Source organism: Cavia porcellus, unplaced genomic scaffold (genome assembly GCF_034190915.1).
Source record: "Cavia porcellus strain 051 isolate PalLab524CR breed Dunkin Hartley unplaced genomic scaffold, mCavPor4.1 scaffold_5, whole genome shotgun sequence".
Taxonomy (NCBI): Eukaryota; Metazoa; Chordata; class Mammalia; order Rodentia; family Caviidae; genus Cavia; species Cavia porcellus.
Window position 1 is genome coordinate 12298177 of NW_026947488.1, and position 24097 is coordinate 12322273.

The 24097-nt window shown below is 58.4% G+C and overlaps 1 protein-coding gene and 1 long non-coding RNA gene across 6 annotated transcripts; one reads left to right on the plus strand and one right to left on the minus strand.

Moving 5' to 3' along the window:
* Nucleotides 1-1311: 1311 nt before the first annotated feature.
* LOC106026187 (uncharacterized) lies at nucleotides 1312-7465 on the minus strand. Of its 5 annotated transcripts, XR_010047322.1 has the most exons (7): nucleotides 6803-7465; nucleotides 5034-5303; nucleotides 4664-4736; nucleotides 4422-4572; nucleotides 4154-4291; nucleotides 2776-3483; nucleotides 1312-2486 (listed from the first exon to the last, which is right to left on the minus strand). XR_010047322.1 is itself a non-coding variant. In XM_063248176.1 (6 exons), exons 1-6 carry the CDS (start codon nucleotides 7072-7074, stop codon nucleotides 3182-3184), a joined length of 1206 nt encoding a protein of 401 aa, XP_063104246.1. In that variant the 5' UTR covers nucleotides 7075-7465; the 3' UTR covers nucleotides 1312-3181. The 5 variants fall into 5 exon arrangements, 2 of the variants coding, with proteins under 2 accessions (XP_063104246.1, XP_063104247.1); XM_063248176.1 differs by having other exon boundaries at nucleotides 1312-3483; XM_063248177.1 differs by having other exon boundaries at nucleotides 1312-3483; nucleotides 5811-7465.
* LOC106026186 (uncharacterized) lies at nucleotides 3450-8645 on the plus strand. The gene is made up of 2 exons (XR_001199824.3): nucleotides 3450-3633; nucleotides 7684-8645. It is a non-coding gene; the product is annotated as an uncharacterized LOC106026186 (long non-coding RNA).
* The last annotated feature ends 15452 nt before the right edge of the window (nucleotides 8646-24097 follow it).

Below are 24097 nucleotides of genomic sequence, written 5' to 3' on the forward strand. Positions count from 1 at the left end.
ACCCATTCATTCCCCATTCCATAAATGTTGGGGTACTGTGCTAGGCACCGGGGGACTGAGAGAGGGAGAGACCAAAATCCCTCACGGAGGGAACATCAGCAGGGGACACGGGCAAAAATAAGTGAACACACACACGATCTCCAAAGTGAGGGTCCTCCGTGCTGCAAAGGAAGTAAACAGCGTGATAAAATAAAAGCCGGATGAAGGCAAGGGGTTTGGACGGGATGGCCTGGGAGGCCCCTGAGGAGGGGCTCAGAATTCACAGAAGAAAAGTCTAGGTGGAGGGAATAGCAAGTGCAAAGGCCCAGGGGTGGGGATGGCATCGGAAGAACTGGAACAGAAGGTGCCGGGCACAGGCGGGGAGTTAGGGTTAGAGTGGGTAGGGTCCCCAGGGAAGGCATAGTGCAGGCCGCCTGGGAATCAGAGGCCAGGGGCACTGGCGGGGAGCGGCAAGGGGCCTACGGAGTTGGGTTCCGAGAGCTTGTGCTTGGTGCCTTCTTCATGGGAGCAAAGGCCAACCTGAAGACCTGGGCTTGCATGGGGTCAGCCCAGACTGCCACAGCGAGGGGCCTTGGGCCGCTTCGCTGGGGCGGACCTGGCCAATTTCAACCAATCCAATCAGTACACTCACCTACAGCATTGTCTAATGGCTTTTACCCTTCTGAGATGCTACTCACCTAGAGCTACTCACCAAGGTGGTGGGTTCTCCACCACCCCCTACTAGGTAGATGCTGCCAGACACGTACCCTGCGCAGGAAGACAGTCACAGACACAGAAAATAGGGTGTGACAGTGTACTAGGAAAGGGAGAAGGGTCATTTGAATGGGCTTTTGAAGCATGAGGAGGAGCTCGGTGGTGAGAAATTGCCACCAAAATGGCTGAAAATGTTTTGCCTCTGCTGTGTCCTGGTGCCGCGCACAGTGCTGGTCCGCTCTTTGAACAAATTGGAGCTGCCCACGTCAGGGCTGCTCTGGTAACTACCTTTATGATTTTTGTGCTGCCTGCTTTCTGCTTCTAGCATTACTTAGTGAATGTTTGTCTTCACGTCTCACTTTTCTACTTAAATCAACCTATTTTAAAAGGAAACATTTCGTGTTATCACTAGAATTTAAAAAAACAAAGAACATATGCCACCAATCAGCGTGAACCAGAAACAATAATTACAGTGAAAACAAAACCATGTTATTACAGCTACCTGTTACACGAATTAAAAGGCCCACCACGGACCGGGAGGAGATATTTGCAAAGCACACTTCTGACAAAGGGCTGACCCATATCCAGGATACATAAAGAGTCGTCCAAACCCATTAATAATGATCCATTTTTTTATTTTTTGTTTGCCTTGTGGTTTGAAAGATTGAACCCAGGGCCTTCACAGTGAATTACATTCCCGGCCCTTTTTTATGTTTTATTTTGAAACATTGTTTCCTTAAGTCACTAACTTCCCAAGCTGGACTTGAACTTGGAACCCTCCTGCCTCAGCCTCCCAGTGCGCTGGGATCACAGACACATGCCACCACATCAACTTGAATAGGCAAAAACATTTAACAACCTCTACACTAAAATAATACCATCATCATCACATAAAAAGATTATCAATGGCACTGATCAATAGGAAAATGCAAATTAAAGCCACACCCACCTATATGATTTGTTTTTTGAGCTAATGTCTCACTGAGTTACCCAGGCCGGCCTCGAACGGCCAGTTCTCCTGCCTCAGCCTCACCAGTGCTGGGATTACAAGTGTGAATCACCACACCAGGCTTACACATCTATTTGGATGAAATTTTTAAAAAAACAGCAAAATTCTCACAACGCCAGTGTCAGAGAAAACTGATACACACTGCTTAAGGGACTGAAAGGTGCTGCTAGGGACAAAAGTTCTGCCATGAAACAGTTTGCAAATGTTCCTAACGGCTTCATTCACAACTGCAGAAAAACCGAAACAGCAAAAATATCCCTCAGCCTGCGCGCAACTGGATAGACACATCGTGGCCCATCCTTACGATGGAGTACTAGGTGGTAATAAAAAAGAACCATCTAGCAGCACGCGCATCTCAAAGGCGTCTGGGGGAGGGGAGACAGGCTCAACCCACTGGGATCCCCACGGTGTCAATCTGGAGCAGCAGAGAGAAGGGCGGACCTGAGCACCCTGGGCTGCTGGAGGCGGGGCCCTAAGAGGGCGGGCCCTGGGGCCTGGGGGCGGGGCCGCGGGGCGGGGCCCTGAGAAGGCGGGGCATGGGCGGGGCCCCGAGGGGCGGGGCTCTGAGGGGCGGGGCCAGGGCCAGGCAGTCCTCTTGCCTGTCAGTTCCAGCTCCGAGCTCATCCGCACTTGTGCAGGAAGGGGGCTGTGAAGCAGCCAGATGCCTCCAAGAGCCTGAGCCCGGGGTGCCCTTTTCGTCAAGCGGGGCTCACCAGGCATCCAGATGGCCTGTCATTTTTGCCACAGGAATGACTCCTGCTACGTGATCCCTTCTGATCTGGTGCTGTAAGGGAGACCCCAAAGTAACTCTCTCTGGTACCTATAGTGTCCAGACTGAAGACAGAGCACATCTGGGGGTCCAGGATAGCAGGTCAGGGTGCAGGACAGGCTCGGCCCCAAAAGCACCAGAGCCTGACTGAGCTGGGGCTGTCCATGCCCTTTGCACCAGTGTCCTCTGTCACCCTGTACAAGTCTGGGACACCGTCGGCCTTTGATGGCCAGGTCACCCTTCCAAGCCTGCACAAGGGTGGTTCCATGTCCGCCCCCCCAACCTGACAAACTCCTGCGCTCACCTCGGGGGCCTCTGCCTCTTCTCCCTGCTTCCTGGGCGCGCCTCCCTGGAAACAGTCGCTCTGCATGCTCTGTCAGGCGATTTCCTCCGCCTGCTATCCCTCCCCTTCCCCTCCCCCACGGGCCAGTCAGAAACTTCTGTGCTCAGGGGATAGAAAACCAGGCCAAACTCTTCCCGCCAAAAACAGGAAACTAGCGGCTTATGAAACTAGAGAGGCTAAGAGTGTGTGCTCTCAGGTACGACTTGATCCGGGAGTTCAGACCCGCCCAGCTCTGAGCTGGTCTCTCAGGCAGCTTTTCCCTTGCTTGCTGTCAATCTGATGGACAATTGTATCTCCTTCCCAGCACCAAAGCCCCAGGAGAGAATCTCATTGGGTGAGTTTACTCACGTGACCGTCTCTGGACCAATCACTGTAGCAGAACCTGCGCACCTTGGAGGCAGGAGGCCTGGGCCACTCCCCAACCTCCTGGATCCCAGGGGAGGATGTTCTCCAGCAGGAAGTGGGGGGAGGGGCGACAGTGTCCCCTTCCACTGGCAAGCCAGCTCACCTGGCAGGTCAGTGACCGCAGGACGAGGCGCCCCCGCCCCGGACTCACGCTCCTCCTCTGCAAAATGGGCTGCAGGCTGTTTAAATTCCAGCATTCCAGAATTCTGGGACAGCTTCCAAAGCTGGAGGCTGCTCTTAAATCCCAGGAACGTTCCGGTACTTCTGGGGACGGAAGTGGAGAGTCAGCCAGAGCCTTTCCCGGCCCCGGCCTGGGAACCTGCTTACAAGATGACAATTGGGTCCCTTTGGCCGAAATTCCACTCCCGTGGGGGCCTTGCCAAGGAAAACAAGCCCAAGGACCGGGCACTAAAGGTGAGTGTACTTGATGTGTTTTAAGATGACAAATTATTTACACAGGTGTGGGAGCCGACCCCTCCGCGGCTTTCTTTACTTCTTCTTCCTCCCCTTTCCAAATTCTTTCCCCGCAGGGTGCTGACAGATGTGCGGGGGCGGGGATGGCTCTGGAGATCTGCCCAGCAGAGCCCACAGATCCCAGGGGGAGGAGGGCACAGCAGCAGGACGAGGGTGTCTGCACCCGAAGCCTCTGGACACCCCCCCTCCGGCTGCCTAGGGACCCCAAGAGCCTGTCACAGGTGGATTCCCCACTACCTGAGGCCTTCCTGATTGTCCCCAAAGGGGGATGAGGGACCAGACAGATGAAAAGTGGCTTTCAGCAGACTCGGGGCTCACAAGGAAGGAAATGGAGGAAATCGTTTCTTAAGCACCTACTGTACACCAAGCACCATGCTGAACTCTGGGAAAACCCTTGTCAATCAGACAGATAAAGTCTCTGCCTGTGGAGCTGGGACTGACACAAAGAAGAGTGAGATACCTCGTCCCTTCAGCAGGAAGAGGAAGGGGGTGTCCCAGGCTGAGGAGGTGACAGCTGAGTCCAGACAGATGAGCACCAGCCCCAGGGAGACTGGAAGGCAGGACATTCCAGGCAGATGGCACTGCACATACAAAGGCCCTGAGGTAGGAAGGGTCTTGGTGAGTTCAAGGTACAGTGAGGGAGCCAGTATGGCCAAGCAGGGAGAGGAGCCTGACCGTAGGTGGGTCCTGCACTTCATGCCAGGAGGGGCAGATCAGCCCCACATTACCAAGGAGGAAACTGAGGCCCAGAGAAGGCCAGGGATTCCATGGCTTGGAACTCATTCCCCTGTGCCTCTGGGGGACAGAAGAGAGGAAGCAGGGCCCCAGGATCTGTCCCGAGGTCAGATTCGGTTGGAGGTGCTGGCCAGACACGGCTTCCTGTGGAAAGAAAACGGAAGTTAGTTAGCTGCTGAGTCATAGGGAACAACAGACTTCCAGGCCACAATGGGCTCTGCCTCAGTTTACCTACCCTTAAAATGGGTTTAATAATATGTCTCCCTTGAGTGCAGACTTCAGAGGATGTAGTGAGGGTTAATTGCTGCCTGAAAGGTGCAGGAAGTAGGTGCCATTAACCAGACAGGTAATTACCCCACGGGCAAGGGGGCAAGGGTCCCAGCCAGAGATGCCCCTGCCTCTGGTTCAACACCGGGCCAGTTCCTCCCCAGACTGCGGGTAGGAGACGGGCAGACTAACACTCCTTGAGTGTCTCCTTTTGACCCCAAAACTGGCCTCAAGATCTCATGCAGCACTAGATGAAAGCTGGCATGGCATCAACATGCAGAAACCACCCAGGCCCAGGGTTCAAATCCCCATTCTGATCCAAGCACTGCCATGCACACCTGCAATTCCAGCTACTCGAGGCTGAGGCAGGAGGATCGAAAAGTCTGAGGCCAGCCGGGCAGTTTAAGGAGACTCGTCTTGAAATTGCATTACAAATCCCGGCTCGGCTGCTCCTCGGCAGCGCTCCCGCCCCGGGGCCTCTGCGGCTCCATCTGCAGGACAGGGCCACGGACCTTCTCACGTGAATGTGGCAGTTCTCACCCGGCTGCGCCCCTGTGAAGCCACAAGCGACACAGCTGACCACGGTGTCAGCTGTCTGCCTCCGCAGCCTGCAGGAAAACAGCAAAAGAGGCTTTTTCTACAGAAAAGAAATGACTTTCAGATTGTCTTTGAGGACATTGCTGAAGCCTGGGGACGCAGCGCCAGGTCCCAGCTGGCCTCAGGAGCCACCATGGCCCTGCGGCTCTTGAGTCCTGATTCCTACCATCCCCTTCGTGCTTGTACAAGCACGCACGCACACGGACGCACACGTATGCACACACACACACACACACACACACACACACATACACACAAGCAACCCCGCCCTCCCGGTCCAGGCGGGGACACACAGCCTGCTCCCCCATGGCCTCTTCAGGACTGAAGGCGGATCTGGGGGCCAGAGTCCCCTCTCCTTCCAGTCCCTCCAGCAGGTGGCCCGGGCCCATCGGACAGTTTAGCACACTGAGGCCAGAGGTGCTCAGAGAGAACCTGTGCATGCAAGAGGCAGAGAGGGCCCCCACCCAGACGCCTTGAGCTTCCCCATCCAATGGGACCCAAAGCCCCTGGGCCGCCACCTCAGGGAAGGCGTTAGAGTCCCGAGTCCCTGCTGCCGCCTGGCCTCAGAGGACTGGGGAAAGGCTTTCCTCCCGAGCAGCAGCTTCCAGGCTTGGGCTTGCAGTGTGGAGAGGCGGCCTTGCCAGGCAGCAGCCCCATAGACTCCGTAGGCAGCAGCAGGCCACATCCGGCCCCCGGGGCTCCCCACCCTGCCCCTCAAGGGCACTTTGTGGGGCAGCTACTCTGCTTGGAGCCCCATCCTGACAGGTGTCCCGTGGCCTCTGCTGTTTATCCAGGCATCCAGGAGGGCCCCGGCTTCCTCCGCCACCCCAGCCCCACACTCTGTGTCCTTCAGTGCCCTGATCACTCATGAAAATGATCTCAAGTTCCCAAATCCCTCAAGGAGAATGCAGGCTCCGTGCAAAATGTTTTGTTTTGTTCACTGCTGTGTCTCTGGGACCTAGAAGCCCAGAACATGGTGCACGGTCAGTGTTTGCTGATGTAATGAAGATGTTTTCAAAAGGCAGGAGGAATTCTCATCACGTGGGCAGGCGTCCCAGGAGGGACGGCTCTCGAGGACTGACCGATGTCCCCAGGGTCTTACTCGTGATGTCGCGAGGCCCTCGTGCACAGGTCCTTCCTGTGCTGAGCTCCTCACACCGTTCCTGGCCGATTGGACCGAGGAGCTCGGTCCCAGCACTTCCCAGATACGGACACCGCAGCTTAGGGTTACAGTCAAGCTCGCGCCCAAGTCACCGGCCATTTGGTGGCAGCTCTGACATGCGGGGCTACCTCATCTGTGACCTGCAACCCAGAGCGCCAGAGCCTCGGGGCTTCTAGAAACCATGCCCTCCCCCCAGAGAAGGGGTGCGGCCTGCCCCGCACCCCCAAGCCGGTCAGCAGCCCAGAGGGACGACCCCTGGCTGCCACCAGGCCCGTGGAGGGAGGCTGGCTTGGCGGCCGTCCTGTGCGGGGACGCCGGGCAGCCGGGAGTTTCTCTCTCCGGACTTACTGTACATGACTCAGCGCCAGCCCCAGTTGTGAAATCTGGGAATCTTGCGGGCAAGGCCAGGCCCGGGGGATGGCTGTCTGGGAAAGGGAGGCTGGGAAGGGGTTAAGGGGGGTGGAGGGGAGGAGCGGGAGGCATCTGGCCAGCCCTGCCGCCCGTCCGCCCGAGAGGGCACCAGCAGCCCTGGGCTGGACGCGCCTGCGGCCTGGCTCTGACATCACTGCTGCGTCAGCCGGCCAGCCCAGCCCCCACTTCCTCCCCTGCCTGGGCAGCATCCCCAGCCCTGCCCGCCGCTGGCCCGCTGTCCTCTCCCTGGAGGGAGTGTGCCCAGAGGGAGGGAGGCACCAACATCACTTTGCATACAGGAGGCGCTTAATAAACAGTAGCGGGGTGGGTTTGAGCCCAAGCAGAGTGCCATGAGCGAGCCAGGCAGAGAGCGGGCCACCACCGTTAGAGACCAGGCTGCAATCGCCTGCACACAGCCACGGTTTCCTAACACCCGGGTCACTCACCCTCGGGGCTTCATCAGAAGGATATGTGCTCACGCTGGGCGTGCTGCCGCACACCTGTAATGCCAGCACTCAGGAGGCTGAGGCAGGAGGACTGCCGTGAGTTGAAGGTCAGCCTGGGCTGCCTAGCCAGACCCTGCCTCAAAAAAAAAAAAAAAAAAAAAAAAAAAGAGAGAGAGAGACACATGCTGTGGTGGCAGGGATTAGCCTGAGGCCTGGAATTTCTCCTTCATCTCATCAAGTTATTAGGTGATGTTAAATCAAATGGGCATTTGTTTGATTAGAAGAACCGCAAAGATTTCATGGGACCATTGATAGATCATTGATGACTTGATGGTTTTAAATGAAGTAAATTCTGCTTTTGAAATCTTGAAGGCAAAGCACAGAGTATGCTAGCAGAGGCCAGACAGCCCGTCAACACACATTAGACCCACGTCGCCGTGACGGCCACTCTGCCAAGACAGCTGCGCGACTGTCCCATCTCATGGATGAGGAAACTGAGGCACGGGCTGACCAGGCATGCCTGGCCCTGAAGACCTGCAGCCAGATGCGTGGCCCCCACATGCACAGGGGACTGCACAGAGGTCCTCGCCTGGTGACTTTACAGAGCAGAAAAGCCAAGGCCCAGAGACAGCATGTGACCTACCCAAGGTCACACGGCAGGCACATGGAGGCACAGGCCCAGCCTCACCCCTGGACCAGCCATTGAGTAGAGAGTCCACTGAGGGGAGTCCCAGCCCGCCAGGGGCACAGGCCTCCCTCCCCGACCCTCAGTTTTCTACCTCTGGCTCACCTGCACTTACAGCTAGAGAGGCCCAAGAAAAGCTAGCCAGACCATGTCCCTCCCCTGCTCAGAACCTTCCGTGTCCCCTACCTCCTATGAAACAAAAGCTAAAATCCTTGTAACAGCACAAGGTCCTGCACAGTCATCTCCACACCCCTGCCTCTCTTTCCCTCCATCACTGTGGCCCACCACACCAGCATCTCCAAATGCACCCAGACAAGCCTTTCATGAGTCTGCCACAGGGCCTTTGCACTTGCTGTTCACTCCCTGGAACACTCTCCTACTATGGTTCCATCCCTGTATCTCATGGCTCAGATGTCACCTGCTCCCTCAAGCTGTCCCCCGCCCACTTGTTTCGACCCCCTCTCCCTTTTCTGCCTTATTTCTCTGAATAGTACCAACCTGTGTAATATGCAGCTTATTTATCTTGTTTATTGACTGCTTGATCTATGAAAGTGTGACATTCATGGGGCAGAGACATCTGACAATCTAAAGCATGCTGGTGCCCAGCACTGACTCACAGGAAATGTTTAATAAATATCTGTTCAATCAATGGATTTCCTTTTCCTCAGAAAATCTGGTGAGGGATTGTCTGGGGCTGGGCTTGTCATGACCTTTCTTTCCGGACAGAGAAGTAACTTGCTCGGGGTCACCAGCTTCCAAATGAGAGGTCAGTCTGGCCCCAGAATCAGTAATTTTTGTCTCTGCTCCAGACCTCCACTTACCAAGAATCAACACAGGCAGCTGCCTGCTGGGGTCTCTGCTTAGAGAGCTCAGAGAGGTTGGGTGACCAGCCCTGGAGACACAGCCTCTCCAGGCAGGAACGCAGGTCTTCAGGGTGTTCTGCCCAGCTCCTCCAGCCCACCCCTCAGCCAGTACCATGGTAGTCAGGACCCAGGGCCCACTGCTTGTGGCCTGGACATTCCCCAACCCACCCCACCCCACCCCCGCCTGCTGGTCCCATCCCTGGCCAGCTGGCCAGCGGCACAGCCTGGCCCAACCTTCCCAGCATGCCTTGGGGATGAGCTGCGGAGTGCGATGGGCCCAACTGCCAGGTCCCAGGTGAATGTGCACCGATGCCCCAGCCAAGCCGGGTCCCCAGGGCACAGCACAGGGCAGAGAGGCCAGCAGTGTCCCCGAGGCACTAGGGGACAGTCTCAGGCCTGGTCACAGAGAGAGACTGGTGCGGGTGTCAAAGGAGCGGGGTGGCGAGCAGTGACAGCAGTTGTCACTTGGCCTAGTTTGGAGGGGTGAAAGGGAGAGTGGGGGCCGGGCACACACCTCACGCCAAGGGCAGCTGTGGCAGGGTGGCCTTCTAGGAGCAGGTCAGGGCCGCCCCTGCTGCATCCCACAGAGGGACCCATGGGCGCAGGTTCCCACGTCACCTGCCTGCACGCTTCAGAGTTACCTCAGTTCATATGAAACGCTGGGGTGGAGCAGAGTTCCGGGGGGCGTGGCCCGGGACCCAAATTTCATCCCTAGCGAGCAGCAAATCCGCCCCATCCTGAGTCGGGGCTGAGGGCTAGAGCCATGGCCAGGCTCAGGACCACGGGGAAGTGGCTGTCATCTGGTCCTGCACCCCATGGGCTCAGCGTCCCCTGGTAGAAGGCTCCGTGGTAGAAGATGTGGGCAGGGATGTGGCACTCAGCTGTGGCGTGCTGCGGGGAGACCCCGTGTCCTCTGCCCAGCCCCTGGTTCAGGGGACACCATGTTCAGAGCCACGGGCATCCCAGCACGCTCTGAGCCTCCACCCCATCCCCTGGGATGGATTTTCAGGTGAGAAACCTGCAGCCTGGGGAAGCACCCCACCAGGGCCCACAGAGGAGGAACCCGCCCTTGGCTGCCCCCCCCCCCCAGGCTCCAGGGCCTCCTGCAGGTCTCCGCAGCACACAGGCTCCTTGCAGGGTTTGCTGAGTGAATATTTCTCTTGCTCTGTGGGATTTGTGTTCTGCAGTGGCCCCCATCCAGTTGGTGGTCTCGGCCTCTGGCCATGGGTCCATATGCTTCCCAGATGCCTCCTCCTAGCTCCCAGGCAACCTGCAAAACAGAACCTAACTAAAGTGAACTCAGCACCTTCCCCCCAAACACCCCTTTGCCTGGGTTTCCCCTCTCAGGGCAGACCCATCGCTGCCCACAGCTGAAACACTGTCCTTGCTGCCTGCCCATCTACCCTTCTGAGCCACTTGGTTCCCACAGCCTGGGAGTCACCAGACCGCAGCCTCTGACCCCTCCAAGGTGACTGCAGTTGCCTCCTTGCTGGGGACCCCACCATGGCACAGCCAGCTGTTGACACTATTTCCTGCAGCTGCCAGGAGCCCCCTGTCGTCTTCCCAGGGAAGTCCCCGCCCCCAGCCACCTCCCAGCTCCCTCTCCAGGGCAGTACGCTCCTTGTCCCCTCTGAGCCTCTGCAGTCCGCTGCTTCTGCCTAGGGAGCCCTCCCACCACCCAGCTCTGCTGGTTTCCCATATGCTGCCCTCAGGATTCCACCTGGGGGTCGTGGGTTTCCTAAACCCTCCCGGATGCCCTGCATCTGCTTTAGGCGCGCCCTGAGGTCCTGCAGCTCCTCCCAGCCCTTCCATATTAGAAACTGGATTAAAAATGAAATCATCCCACTGAGAGCTCTGCACACTCGTGGCTAGATCAGCAGCTTTCTCCCCCCACAGCCTTCTAGGCAGTCTTCTAGGTGTGCGGAGGGCACACCTGTGCCCCTCCCCTGGGACGCCCCTGTCCCCTCAGCCACTTTCACCCCTTGGGCTCCTCCCCAAGGTCAGGGCACAAGGAGGGGAAAGAAATTCAGCACACTGATGGGAACGCCCCACCTAAGGTCTGCAGGTGGCTCCTAGGCTCAGTGACCGCCCATAAAATTAGTAAGCACATTTTTGTGTCTATGCCGTTTATTGAGAGATGATTCATAGTTATCACGAAACTTCTAAACTCCAAGATCTTGGTATAACTGCTGCATCAAGGAGGGGCACAGAGATCTTTCTGCCTCCCTGACCCCAATTCACAGCACAGCCTGTGTTCACTCACGCACACACCCATCATCTGCCCACACCTTCACCCACCCATCCCCTCAGTCACACCCCATCCACTCGCCCACCCATTCTCTCATCCACGCAATCTCCCACGGCCACAAGCCCACCCTCGGGGGTATCCATGCATCCATCCCTCTACCTCCCCATACCTCTACCCACCCATCCATCCATCCATCCATCCATCTCCTCCCCATGCCATTACCCATCCATCCATCCATCCATCCATCTGTCTCCCCATGCATCTACCCATGCATCCATCCATCTATCCATCCATCCATTCATTTGCCTCTCTATGCATCTACCCATCCATCCATCTATCCATCCATCCACCCACCCATCCATCCACCCATCCATCCATCCACCCATCCATCCACCCATCCATCCATCCGTCCATCCATCCATCCACCCACCCATCCATCCACCCATCCATCCATCCACCCACCCATCCATCCACCCACCCATCCATCCATCCACCCATCCATCCATCCACCCACCCATCCATCCACCCATCCATCTACCCATCCATCCATCCATCCATCCACCCACCCATCCATCCACCCATCCATCCATCCACCCATCCATCCACCCATCCATCCACCCATCCACCCACCCATCCATCCACCCATCCACCCATCCACCCATCCATCCACCCATCCATCCACCCACCCATCCACCCACCCATCCATCCATCCGTCCATCCATCCATCCATCCATCCATCCATCCACCCACCCATCCATCCACCCACCCATCCATCCACCCATCCATCCACCCATCCATCCACCCACCCACCCATCCATCCATCCATCCACCCATCCATCCATCCACCCATCCATCCACCCATCCATCCACCCGTCCATCCACCCATCCATCCATCCGTCCATCCATCCGTCCACCCATCCATCCATCCATCCATCCATCCATCTATCCATCCATCCACCCATCCATCCATCCACCCATCCATCCACCCACCCACCCATCCATCCATCCATCCACCCATCCATCCATCCACCCATCCATCCACCCATCCATCCACTCGTCCATCCACCCGTCCATCCATCCGTCCATCCATCCGTCCACCCATCCATCCATCCATCCATCCATCTATCCATCCATCCACCCACCCATCCATCCACCCACCCATCCATCCACCCATCCATCCATCCATCCATCCACCCATCCATCCACCCATCCATCCACCCATCCACCCATCCATCCACCCATCCATCCATCCACCCATCCATCCACCCGTCCATCCACCCGTCCATCCATCCGTCCATCCATCCGTCCACCCATCCATCTATCCATCCATCCACCCACCCATCCATCCATCCACCCATCCATCCACCCATCCATCCACCCATCCATCCACCCACCCATCCATCCACCCATCCATCCACCCATCCACCCATCCACCCATCCATCCACCCATCCATCCATCCACCCATCCATCCATCCATCCGTCCATCCGTCCATCCATCCATCCACCCACCCATCCATCCACCTATCCATCTATCCACCCATCCATCCATCCATCCATCCATCCACCCATCCATCCACCCACCCACCCATCCATCCACCCACCCATCCATCCGTCCATCCATCTGCCTCCCCATGCACATATCCGTCCATTGTCTCAGCTGCTCCGTCACCCAATCGTTCATCCATCCATCTATTCATTCACCTCTTCACTCCCAGTGTCACCAATCCATCCATTTATTCACCCCTTTCTGTGCCTGTTCTTCTAGCTATGTGTTAACTGATCATTCAGCTCAGCCTTACCTTATTTACTTGGTTATGTGCTTGTATACTCATCCGTCAGTAACTCCCGCCCTCCGTGTGAAAGCGTCCATGCACAGCCCATCCCGCACCTCCGTGCTCTACCAGACCTCCGTCTCCCATCCAGCGGCCCTGTGCTTATCCACTACTTATTCACACACTCGTTAATTCGATGGCTCATCTCAGTCATTGATTCATCCATCCTTTCATTTCTCTCTTTTCATGTCACCCCTCCACGGTTCACGTTCACCCATGTACAGTCTCTACACGTCCATTTGGCCATCCACCCATCCATCAAGCCATCACGGATCCTCCCACACCAAATCCTCACCCGCAGCCCTGTCCATATACGGGAACCGAGGGATGAATCACGGCCGGCCCCGCCCTGGAGAAGCTCAGGGCATCGATGGGAACGGATAGTCACAGTGCAGCGTGGAAAACATGACTCGGGCAGGGAGGTCGGGCAGGTGCTTTCCCAGGAAGAGGCTCGGGTCCACCCGGGCACTTAGAGGAGGTTCTTTGGGGAGGTGGCACCCAAGCTCGACTCACAGGGCCAGGGAGAGCGTGCACTGCCCCTGACACATGGCAGAGGATGACTCGAAGATCCCATCCCTGGGACGGGGACCTGACAGGCGCAAAGGCTGTGGCAAACACAACGGTGGTTACTCCTGTGCTCCCAGCCTGCCTGGCACGTGGAACCTTTCCCTCCACAGCTGCCTGTGAGCATCCCTGAGACTCTGTCCCTCAGGTGCCGCTTGGGGAATATGGGGCTGGGCCAAACACGAAACCAAGGTCCCACAAGACGGTCTCTGCCCTCCCCTAGATTTTCCATCTTGAGGTAAGACAGGCTGCACTCTGAGCATGCAGGACTCAATTTTATTCCCCCGGAGCTGAGCACTGAGTGTAGCACACAGTAGGTGCTCAATAAATATCTCAAGAGTCACTGTTGCAGGGGTCACTCCAAGAGGACCACTGGCCCCTAAGCCCTCCTTGTTCCCTGGTGACCCCTGTGGGACCTCAGCCAACTGTGTGTCTCACAGCCTCAGTTTTTCAGCCAGGAAATGGGCCACCTGATCCCACCAGCAAAGCCGGGCGCAGGAAGCAGGTGTGTCCCAGCTGCAGATCCTCGTTACCTGCCCCTCTCCCACCCAGCTCAATGCCACTCCAGCCTGAGACGGCAACCTGGAGCCCCTGGGTGCGCTGAGCTGTGGAGGCTGAGGCTGGTACCTGAGTAATTGTGGGCGCTTCTGCCCAGCCTGATGGGGCATGAAGTGGAAATTCCCCGTAATATTCGCTAATTAAATGATTCCTCCCTCTCCTCCTCTTCTGTGGCCTCCCTGTCTCTCTTACTCAGCTCCAGAAACTGCTCAAAGGAGTTGGACTGGTTTGGGGAGGGCTGGTCGGCTGCTTGCCCTCCGGCCGCCCACCTGCTGCCCGCCCACTAGAGCTGGGCACCGAGCGGCCTGGAGCAGCCAGCCCAGGGCCCATGCCAGACAGAGGCACCACTGAGCGCCTCCTCGGCAGCCAGGACGAGCTGGACCCACGTCCCACAGAGACAGCTGGGCCACCAGGTCCTTCCCCAGCTGCCGCTTCTGGGCTGGCCTCTGACTCCTCTTTGCCTGCTCCTCCCCATAACCTGGCCCTCCTCACCCCTTCCAGGCAGTCAGCGTGCATTTATTAGGCACCTCCTGTATGCCCAGCCTCATACTAGGTGTTGGGGATCGAGAGATACACAAGACAGCGACCCTGCCCCGCAGGTCTCATGAGGAAAGGGCGCATAAAAGGCCATGGTGGTCACGACATGGATGACTCTCAGACTCGTGGTACAGGATGAGAAAGGCAGCACGGAGTGTGCTCACCGATTCCACCGAGACACAGTTCTAGGGGACGGAACCCTGTGCAGGGAGCAGGGAGCGGAGGGGCAGCCCCTGGAGCCAGGAGTGGGGAGGGCCAGGGCATGCAAGGGCACGGACACCTTTGGGCAACAGGGTTTGCGATCTTGGTGGCGCTGGCTCTGGCGTGCATGCGGGATTGTGTTCAGGGTCCATCCTCGTCCCTTGCTTGCAGCTGTTACGAGAAAGAACTGTGGGCAGTGCAGGTGTGCAGGCAGGCAGAGGGGTCCAGAGGAGGCGGCCAAGGAGGGCTGCGGGAGGAGGCGGCTGCTGAGCAAGGCCTGGAGGGGAAAGTGGGCTGCGCAAGGAAGGGAGAAATTGACATTAAAGGCCGCGTAACCTGAGATCGAATCCTGACTCCTCCGCATTCACAGAGATCCGTGTGGCTTTGCATAAGGGGCTTGCCCTCACCGAAACTCGGTCACCTCATCTGTAAAATGGGTCCTACAGGATTTTTTTGCATCATAGAGGCAGTGGGAGATGTAAACCAGAGAAAGCAGGCGACCTGCCATCTGATGATCACAGCTCTGCAAACACCTGAGGCAAAAGGGCCGTGGGGAGGGCTCTCTGGTCACAGCAAAGGGCAGAGGACTGCTCCAGGTGGCCAGGGCCTCAGGTCAGTGCTGTGGCAGCCTCCCGAGAACAGGGAAGCCCGGGGAGATGAGCAGCAGGGGCCTTCCTGGTCAAGGCTTTTTAACAAAGCCACTCTGTTTATCATTTTTTATCATTATAGCTGGGGAAACTGAGGCCTGAGAAGAGGATTGGACAGAGGTCATGTGCAATCACAGGGCTAGAAAGGATGATTTCTTAGCCACACAAACCCCTCCTCTTGTAAGTCGATGAGGGCTACAGTCGGAATCCACTTGCATGCCTCCGGTGATGGGAGACTCACTACCTGACTGTTAGGAATTCTTCCTGCCTGACACCAGAAAGAGCGGCCTCCCCGCTGGACCCAGCTCTGCTCTCTGGCCAGCCCAGAAGCGGAGAGGAGCTGGCTTTACACAAAGGAGGAAGTGGGGAGAGTCCGTATGCTGACGGAGACCGGCGGGCACCCCGTCATCAGCTCCTGCCACGAGGCCCAGGGACACACTGTTCCCTCTCTGGGCATCGCAGAGGGGCAGTGGCTGCTCCGCCCCCCACCCCCGCTCCAGGCAGCGGCCTGGGCTCCTCGAGGTGCCCGGACTGAAGCACAGCAGCTCCACCTCTGCTCCTTCTTGGGGGCCAAGGTCGACCTGGGGGCAGGCGGGCCAGACCCTGTCTAGGGATAAAGACGGGAGCCCCAGGGTGCAGCCGGCTTAATAACAGGCTCCGGCATCCAGGGGGTTTGAACTCAGGCAAATGGGTTCAAACGCAAATTGAGCAGCCCACGTTCCTGTCTGCACCTCTGACAGCCAATGTTCCCACAGCACGCACCCCCTCCGCCCTGGCAGAGCACCATCTGCGTCATGGGCCCCCTGCCCTGGCCTCCGCTCCCACTCTCACTCCCTCCTCCAACAAGAGCTCAGTCTCAAACCTGCCTGCCAAGCCAGGCCCTGCCTCAGGGCCTTTGCACTGCCATTCCTCCCTCCCAGAAATCTTTGTCTAGATCTGGGTCTGAGGGGTCACCCTGCAGCCTCTCCACCAAGGCAATGCCCAGCACATGCTTCCTGGCCCTGCCCTACTGCTGTCCGTCTCTGTCTGTATCTCTCTCTCCTCTGCCTTATTTTTTTCTATCTAAACATCACTGGGATATTAGGATGTCTTGTTCTGCGCTTGGCTGTCTCCTTCAGGACTCAAAACTCTTTATGTTACACATTTGATTCTGAACTGCCCTTGCGGTCCACGTGTATGCAGTGCAGAGTGATAATTAGTCCAAATACCCGATGAGGTGGGTAAGGTCAGGGTCACCGCACATCTACCGCCTCATAACATTTATCTTTTCTTTTGTGCAGGAAACACACAAAATCCTCTCCCAGCTCTTTTGAAGCGCACAATTAAGCACTGTCCACAGGGCTGTGGATGTGGGGTTCTGGGACAACAGCAGAGCCAAGGGCTGGCCTGGGGCTGGCTCTGATGTCGCCAGGCCCAGGGCCACAGCCTGCTCCCACTCCTAGGTGCACTCCTAGGCTCCGGGGTGAGCCGTGCGGGGCCGTCTCACCTCCCCGCCACCCCGGCCCACACACCTGTGCACCCCCCAGCGCCCTCCCGACCGGCCCCGTCCCCGGCTTCCCACCTTTCACCGGCTGCCAGCTGGCTGCGTGCCCACCCCTCTCCCCCGCCCGCTCGCCCTGGGCACAGACTCACAAAGGACGAGGAAGGGCCTGGGGTGGGCTGGCCGGGCGCCATGTGAACGCGGCCCCTGGGGCCCCCAGCTCCCCACACTGCGCTGCCAGACACCTGTGTAATGAGTGTCATTACTGGGGACCCACTGGGCAGGCCCCAGCTCGCCCCAGCCACCCAGGCTGCAGAGGACGCTGGGATGGGTGTGGGGGTGGAGGGTAAGGGGTCCTGGGGACATCCCTGCCAGCACCGACCCAAAACGCAGCAGACCCAGCTTCCTGGCTTCCAGGCAGACACCAAACCCAGGCCCCGATGCTGCCCCAGGCTGGCACAGCAGGGGACAAAGGAGGCGCTTAGGGAGCACCTACTGCACCCCCATGCGGCTTCCCACCGGCAGAGGGTCCCCCACCATTCCCTCCCTGCCATCGCCCTCCAGCTGAGCTGAGCCCCTCTGTGCACGAGATCCGGCTGAATGTTCCTCTAGGAACTGCTCGGTCCCTATGGCAGCTGGGAGGGAACCCCAATTAGCCCCGCTTCACTGAGGAGGCTCAGAAAGCTCCCCAAAGCCACCAGACCGGAAGTCAGGGGTCTGGCTCCACACCACCCCCTCCGTCAGCAGCGCCAGGGCAGGACGATGTCACTGCCACATCCCTGCCACGCAGCCCAGTGCCTGGCACACAGTAGGGTTGGAAACAGTCACGAGGATCACTGTGTGGGTGGAGGAGCCGTGGCGCTGGCTCTCCAGGCGCCTCGAGGCTCCTCAAAGTGAATCGGTCGGGCTGAGCTGCCTGGCGAGGATGGCCCAGAACTGGACGGGAGCCAGGCCGGGAGCTCGTGGCCCTCTGTCCTCCTGTGTCCCCGGCCCCTCTCCTGACTACCCGGCCACCCCACTCAGGCCAAGGTGCCGAGGCTGCAGGGAGCCTGGGCCCATCCTGCTGGCCTTTGCTTCCTGATCCTCATGGGTACCAGCCTGAACTGGGACCTAGCCGTCTTTCCTGGTCGCCTCTTCAGAGACGCTCTCTCTGACCTGCCTAGCTCCTGTCCCTGTGCCCTTGTCCTTGGCAATCACCACGTCTGTCTGAGTGCCCGCAGCCGTGTCCTCACCAGAACAAGGGCCGAGACATTGCTAGTTGCCTGGCCCCTGGATCCTGTATACAGCAAGTGCTCAAACAGCAGCTGTGGGATGAGGAGGAGGGCATCAAAGTGTTGCCCCGCCCCAGCTGCCAGCCCCAAGCCCAGGGCTGGGAACCCAGGGGCCCCACTCATGCCCACATGATGCCCCCTCAGAGCCCTGGAGCCTGTCTGGTTCCCAGGCTCATAAAAACCACCGCCCGCACCTTGCCCTGGGGCGGCAGGGAATGCAGGGCGGGGCAGAGGGGGCTGGAACTGACCCCACCATGGTTCAGGAGAGCTGAGCCAGAGAAGGTGTCGGCAGTGAGCCAGCAATCACAGAGCCCATCAGGGTCCAGGGCCAGGTTAGACGGATGGGGAAACTGAGGCACAGTGCAGCGGCAGCCTAAGGATTTGAACTCCCAAACACCACCGACAGCTTTGAGCACTAGCGTGGTGCCAAGCACTGTCCAGAGCTGTCCGGTACCTTGGGTGGGTTGCACAGTCTTTGTGACTCAGTTTCCCCCGCTGCAAAGCAGCCCAGTGACGTAACACCACCCTTGCCATGGGGGGTCATCTGGGGCCCATCCCTGCTGGGTCCCCCTGTTCACACTTGCTCTGCACCCCCAGGAGAATGTGCTCCTGCCCTGAGCCTCAGTTTCTCCCTCTGCCACAAGGGTCAAACGACGTCTCCGCACTGAACTGGCGCAGATGAAGATGCTCTCTTCCCTGGTGCTGTACACACGCAGCGTGCAGTGAGCCCTCGGCCCGCTCTACACACCGCCAAGGGCAGCCTGGCAGCCCAAGGTCACAGGGCAAAGGTCCAGGGAAGCGGTGGGGCCTGGCGGGAGGCAGAGCTGCTGGGCGGGAGCTGCGGGAGGGAGCCCGGGTGACTCACCAGCTGGTCGGGCTGGGGGCTGGGCTGCGGCCCCCACGCGCCCCTCTGGGCCCTGCCTTGTGCCCAAAAGTGCTGTGTCATGCTCTGTCATGTGGCTCCGGGTCATTAATACCAGAGTTCTGGGAAGCCCAGGCTGAGTTCCCGGAAGGGGTCAGCCAGTTCAGTAAACAGATTGGCTGCTTCGCCGGCACAGCTGAGCCGGGCAGACCGGCCTGCCGCTCAGGAGGGGGCTGGTATCCACGGGGACAGAGGAACTCCCCCAGCCCTGTTCGAGGCTGGCATCTCACAGGCTTGGTAGACAGAAAGGGAAACCAAGGTTCAGAGAGGGCAAGGTGCTTGGCAGAAGTCACGCAGCAGTTCCAGGGTTCAAATCTCAAATTCTGGTCTCCTTGTCCGACAGATGAGCGGGAAGCCCTGAATCATTCCCGTCCCACTCCATTCCTAAGTTAGACTCCGAGGCCAGTTTTCTCGAACTGGAGGGCACTTTGGGGAACGCAGGATTGGAAGGTTACTGCCATTCCCAAGGGTGGGTCTCAGCAGGTAGCGTTTCTTGAACACCTACTATGCACAGGGCACTGCCTCAAGTGCAAATCGTGATTCACGCATTTGATGTGCAGCCACCTTCACACAGTCAAAGCTGTTGATTCTACGGCATCTGCTAAACGCCAGACCCTGAGCCACACAGGCCTGTGGGCCTGGGGTGGACCCTGCCGGTGGGCCTGTCCTCACCATCAGCCAGGGAGGGGACGCAGCTGGAGCCCGGACTGCAGATCCCGCCTTTACCACCTCCCACCCTGGACCGCAAAGCCACTCTATGTCTCCGAGCCTCAGTTTCCCCATCTGACATGCCAACAAACCTCTCTGGCCTCTGTAATGTGGGTGACACGTTAGCACCTTCTGCATGCAGCTGGCCAGGTCAGTGAGGTGGCCGGGCAGGGCCAGGGGCGGCCTAGGCCCTGGACACAGTGACCGCTGCTGTAGCTCACCTAGCACAGAGCACTGGCAGCTCGTCCTCTCAGCCTGGGAGCTCTTGTCCAGGTGCCTCCCTGCCCCACCGGTCACCTGGCTTAGCGTGGACCCACGTCCCTCTCACTGTGCGGCCGCAGCTCTGTCCACTCTGGTCCTCACAGCACCCATGGTTCCAGCCGGCTCCAGGGTGCCTGTGCCACCTGTCCCTCACCGCCCCTACCGCCTCGGGGTGCCTCCCCGGCCCCTCATCCTGCCCCTCCGCCCTTCCACAGTGGCTATTTTTGCACGTGGTATCTCCAGTTCTGTCGGTCGTGTAGTGGAAAATTCGCACTACAGAGACTTGGGGAGCAATTTTTTTGGTATTCCTCTAAAACCTTAGCGAAACCTAAGTTAAAATTCATAAATCTTCCGCACGCCCAGTGCATCCTCACGGTCGGTGTGGAATTCCTCAGCTAGCATTTATCTGGACGGTGTCTCGGTTTCTTGCTGGGCAGACATCCCCTGGGGGCAGCGGCTTCGTTCTGAGCCGGAGTTGGTGGTGGCGAAACAAATGGACTGTGGCTGCCCAGTTCCGGAGGTGAGATTACTCTGCTATGACCCGGGCCGTGTTGCCTCCTCCTGCTGCGCCCCTCAGCCCATCACCTGAGTGCTCCCGCCCCAGCTCCTCCTCTCCTTCCTCCTGGAAAGAGGCTGCGATGTCCCCGGCTCCTCCCACCGACCACACTGCCCCAAGTCCCTTCCCTGTCATCAGAATGGGCCGTTTTGTGAAGCCACCTCAGGGGTCTCCTCCACCCCGCTGCCCTGCCTGGCCCCACCCAGGAAGCCGGCCCAGAGCTGCAGCACACAGAGTCTCAAACGCACAGCAGCGGCAGTGGACCTGTGTGTATTTGTGCGTTTGCCCTAACATTCAAAATTCACTAGCTGGGAGTGGTGGCACCTGCCTGCAATCCTAGCACTCGGAGGCCCAGGCAGAGGATCTAATTGAGTTTGAGGCCAGGCTGGGCTACATACAGAGTGAGTTCAAGGCCAGCCTGAATTATAGAGCAAGACTCTGATTCAAAAAAACAAAAACAAAGCAAAAGCAAAACTCACTGGGTTCCACGCCAGGCAACACTCGGGAAGGGAAACTGAGGCAGGAGGATCAGACGTCTGAGCCCAGCCTGGGCAGTTTGGAGATTCAGCCTGACCCTGTCTCAGAATCAAAATCTGAAGAAAAAAAAAAAATAGGCCGGGGATGTGGCTTAGTGCAAAGGCCCTGGGTTCACCCTCCAGTCCCGAAAAGCAGAAGCAGGCTTCGGTGACAACCCAGATTTACAGCCCCTCACGGAAACGTGGTGCTCTGGCCTTCCTCACAGTGACCAGAGAGGGCTGCGGCTGCCCCACGTGCCCGGCCCAGCCCGGACTCCAGAGCCCAAGCCTGCACCGCCGGGGAAGCTCCTCGAAGCTTCGGAAATTCTTCCTAAGCTGCACCTCCGCATGCAGCTGGAGTCGGGGTGCTGCCTACCCCCAGAAGACCCCCGGTGTGGTTTCTAGACATTTCACCTCTTTGCAGCACGGTTTAAAAATCTAAGTGCCCCGAGGCCAGGCTCAGAGCTCTGCCCCAGACACTGAACTGGCACCCAGAACACGCGCCCCACTCACAGACCCAAGCACACCCCGCCCCAGCACACCCCTCATCTCGGTGAACGAAGACAACACTGTGCCCCCATCCACCCAGCGCCCCCCCCAGTCCCACACAGCCCAGTGCTCTCTGCCTCCCCATCTTCCCCGCTGCTGTCCTGTCCCCGTCCTGGAATCCGCACCCCTGGTCACTCCTTGGCAGCCCGAGGGGTCCAAGGAGACCCACAGCTCCTGGGTGGGCTGATGCCCACTTTGGCACTGTCTGCACATAGTCACCACTGGGCAGAAGGGGGACGGGCACTGCTGCCACCCAGAAGGTGGAGGCCGGCACCCCACACTGCAGGGCACGCCCCGCAGCCTCAAGGGACCAGGTCCAGAGTCACCAGTGCCGAGGCTGAGAGCCTGGTTGGATCGCCAGCCCTCATCTCTCCCTGCTCATCTCTCCCCAGCCAAAAGTCCCACCTCCCCCGGGGAAGCCCACATTCCTCTCCTGCCTGCCCCCTCAGGCCAGTGGTGGTGGCCGGGCTGCAGAGACCCAGCTGGCTGGTCTGACCTCATCTGCCCCAGCTGTTTGCTCCCCTGGCTCCCTCAGCCAAATCCCTTTCCCTATCTGTTCCCAATCATGCAGCTTTTCTTTGCCTCAGGGCCTTTGCATCAGCTGCTCCCAGCATTTGGAACAGATTGCCCCAAGCTTCTGCTTGCCCCAGGCTCCTGTCCTTCCTGGACCTCGCGTATTCTGCAGAGCACCCAAGAACCTAGCCCACCGTGGTGTCCCTGTCTCCTCACTGCCTCGGACATTAGAATCAGTGCCATTGAGGCAAGGTGTTCAGCGCTGAGCCGCTGAATCCCAGCACTGGGCGCGTGCAGTGAGCACACAGCTGGGCATTCAGATTTTAGCACCAGGGGTTCAGTCCGCCCAGAGCAGGGATCGCTCCTTCCTTTGGGGGACTTCGAAACAGCCACAGAGCTTCCATCCAGCACAAAGCATCGCCCGAGGGGCCCACACAGGCCCTGATCAGGAGAGAAAAACCAGGAAGGCAAGAGGGCAGGCCAGCTGGGCTGCACCAGGAAGCAGCGGGGCCGAGCCAGGAGGCGCCAGAGGCCACAGCTCTCAGCGGCTGCTGGCCCTGGAGATGCCCCTCTGCCCCCGGAGGCCAGCACCCCACTCACCCATGTCCTCACAGAGGGAGCCCAGTGCCTGAGACCCGAGAGGAGCGGGGAGCCCTCCGGAGGCCTCGGCCTGCAGCTCGGAAAGCACAGGTGAGGCCTCTGGCTCGGGAAGGAGCCGCAAGGTGAGTCAGTCAGTGAGGACCGAGCACAACGCTTGGGAATAGAGTGACCTCAGAGCCCTGCCCAGGACGCCGTTTCACACTGCGAGCGCAAAACGGTGTGAACATAAACGGATTTGCTCTTTGACCTAACACAATGATACACGGTCGCTGTGATGCGGGCTCTTAGAATGGACACAGTGGAGCAAGCGTGGATATTTTTAAATATACTTAAGGGAAATTGCGTGACAGCGCGATGTAAGGCCCTTTACATTGTGTGTGAGCTCCTGGTATAATTACGGAGAGAGTCATTTCTGCAAATGATTCAGTCGGCAGTGTGACCACTGCCAGGCGCTGGTCACTGCCCCCAGACCCGGCTCACTGCAGCCTCAGGAAAAGTAGCCAGGCGTCAGCCCCACCCAGGATGGACTCCCGAGCAATCCCCTCCCCAGCATTTCCAGCTTCTGATTCATAAATCTTGCATGGCGGCCTGCGATTGGTGGGCCTGGTCACATGGCCACACCCAGGCTTCCAGGGGCTCGGCTGGGCTCCTGCTGCCCCCCACCCCAGCCAGCCCTGACCCCTCAAAGGTCACAGGGCTCCTGCAGCCCATTCCAAGACCAGAGAGGACTCAGTCCCGCATTTTTTGGTTTTTAAAAGCATGAAGAGTTATCACGTCCCATTTTAGAAACAAATAACAAGGCAGGCAAACACTTGTTATGACTTTTAACAGGGAAGAGGTTAATTCGCCTGTTGTAAAAGTGATTGCACATAAACAAGAGGAACATTCCACTCAAGACAACACAGAAACGCGGGAGAACCAGGTACGAAAAATACAGGCACCGAAGCCGCTGCCCATCCACGCGGGCCAGAGTCACTGGGGGAATGGCTAAAATGTTGGTCCCTAACACGGTGACCCGGGCAGCCACAGGAGGACAGGAGAAGCCAGTGCCCCGAGGCCGGGCACCACCGAGGCAGAGGAGGACAGACTTCCCCAGGGAGGGAAGGGCCCCGAGTGTGCAGGGTGGGCAAGGCCAGCCCGCCCAGAACCTTCAAAACCAGAGAGGCCGAGGGCCACACAAAGCCGTGGAGCGGGGTTTTGTTTATTTGCTTTTCATCTGATTTCTTGGCCAGCATTTGTGCATCAGGACTCTGCGGACGACCTCAGATGCTGGCT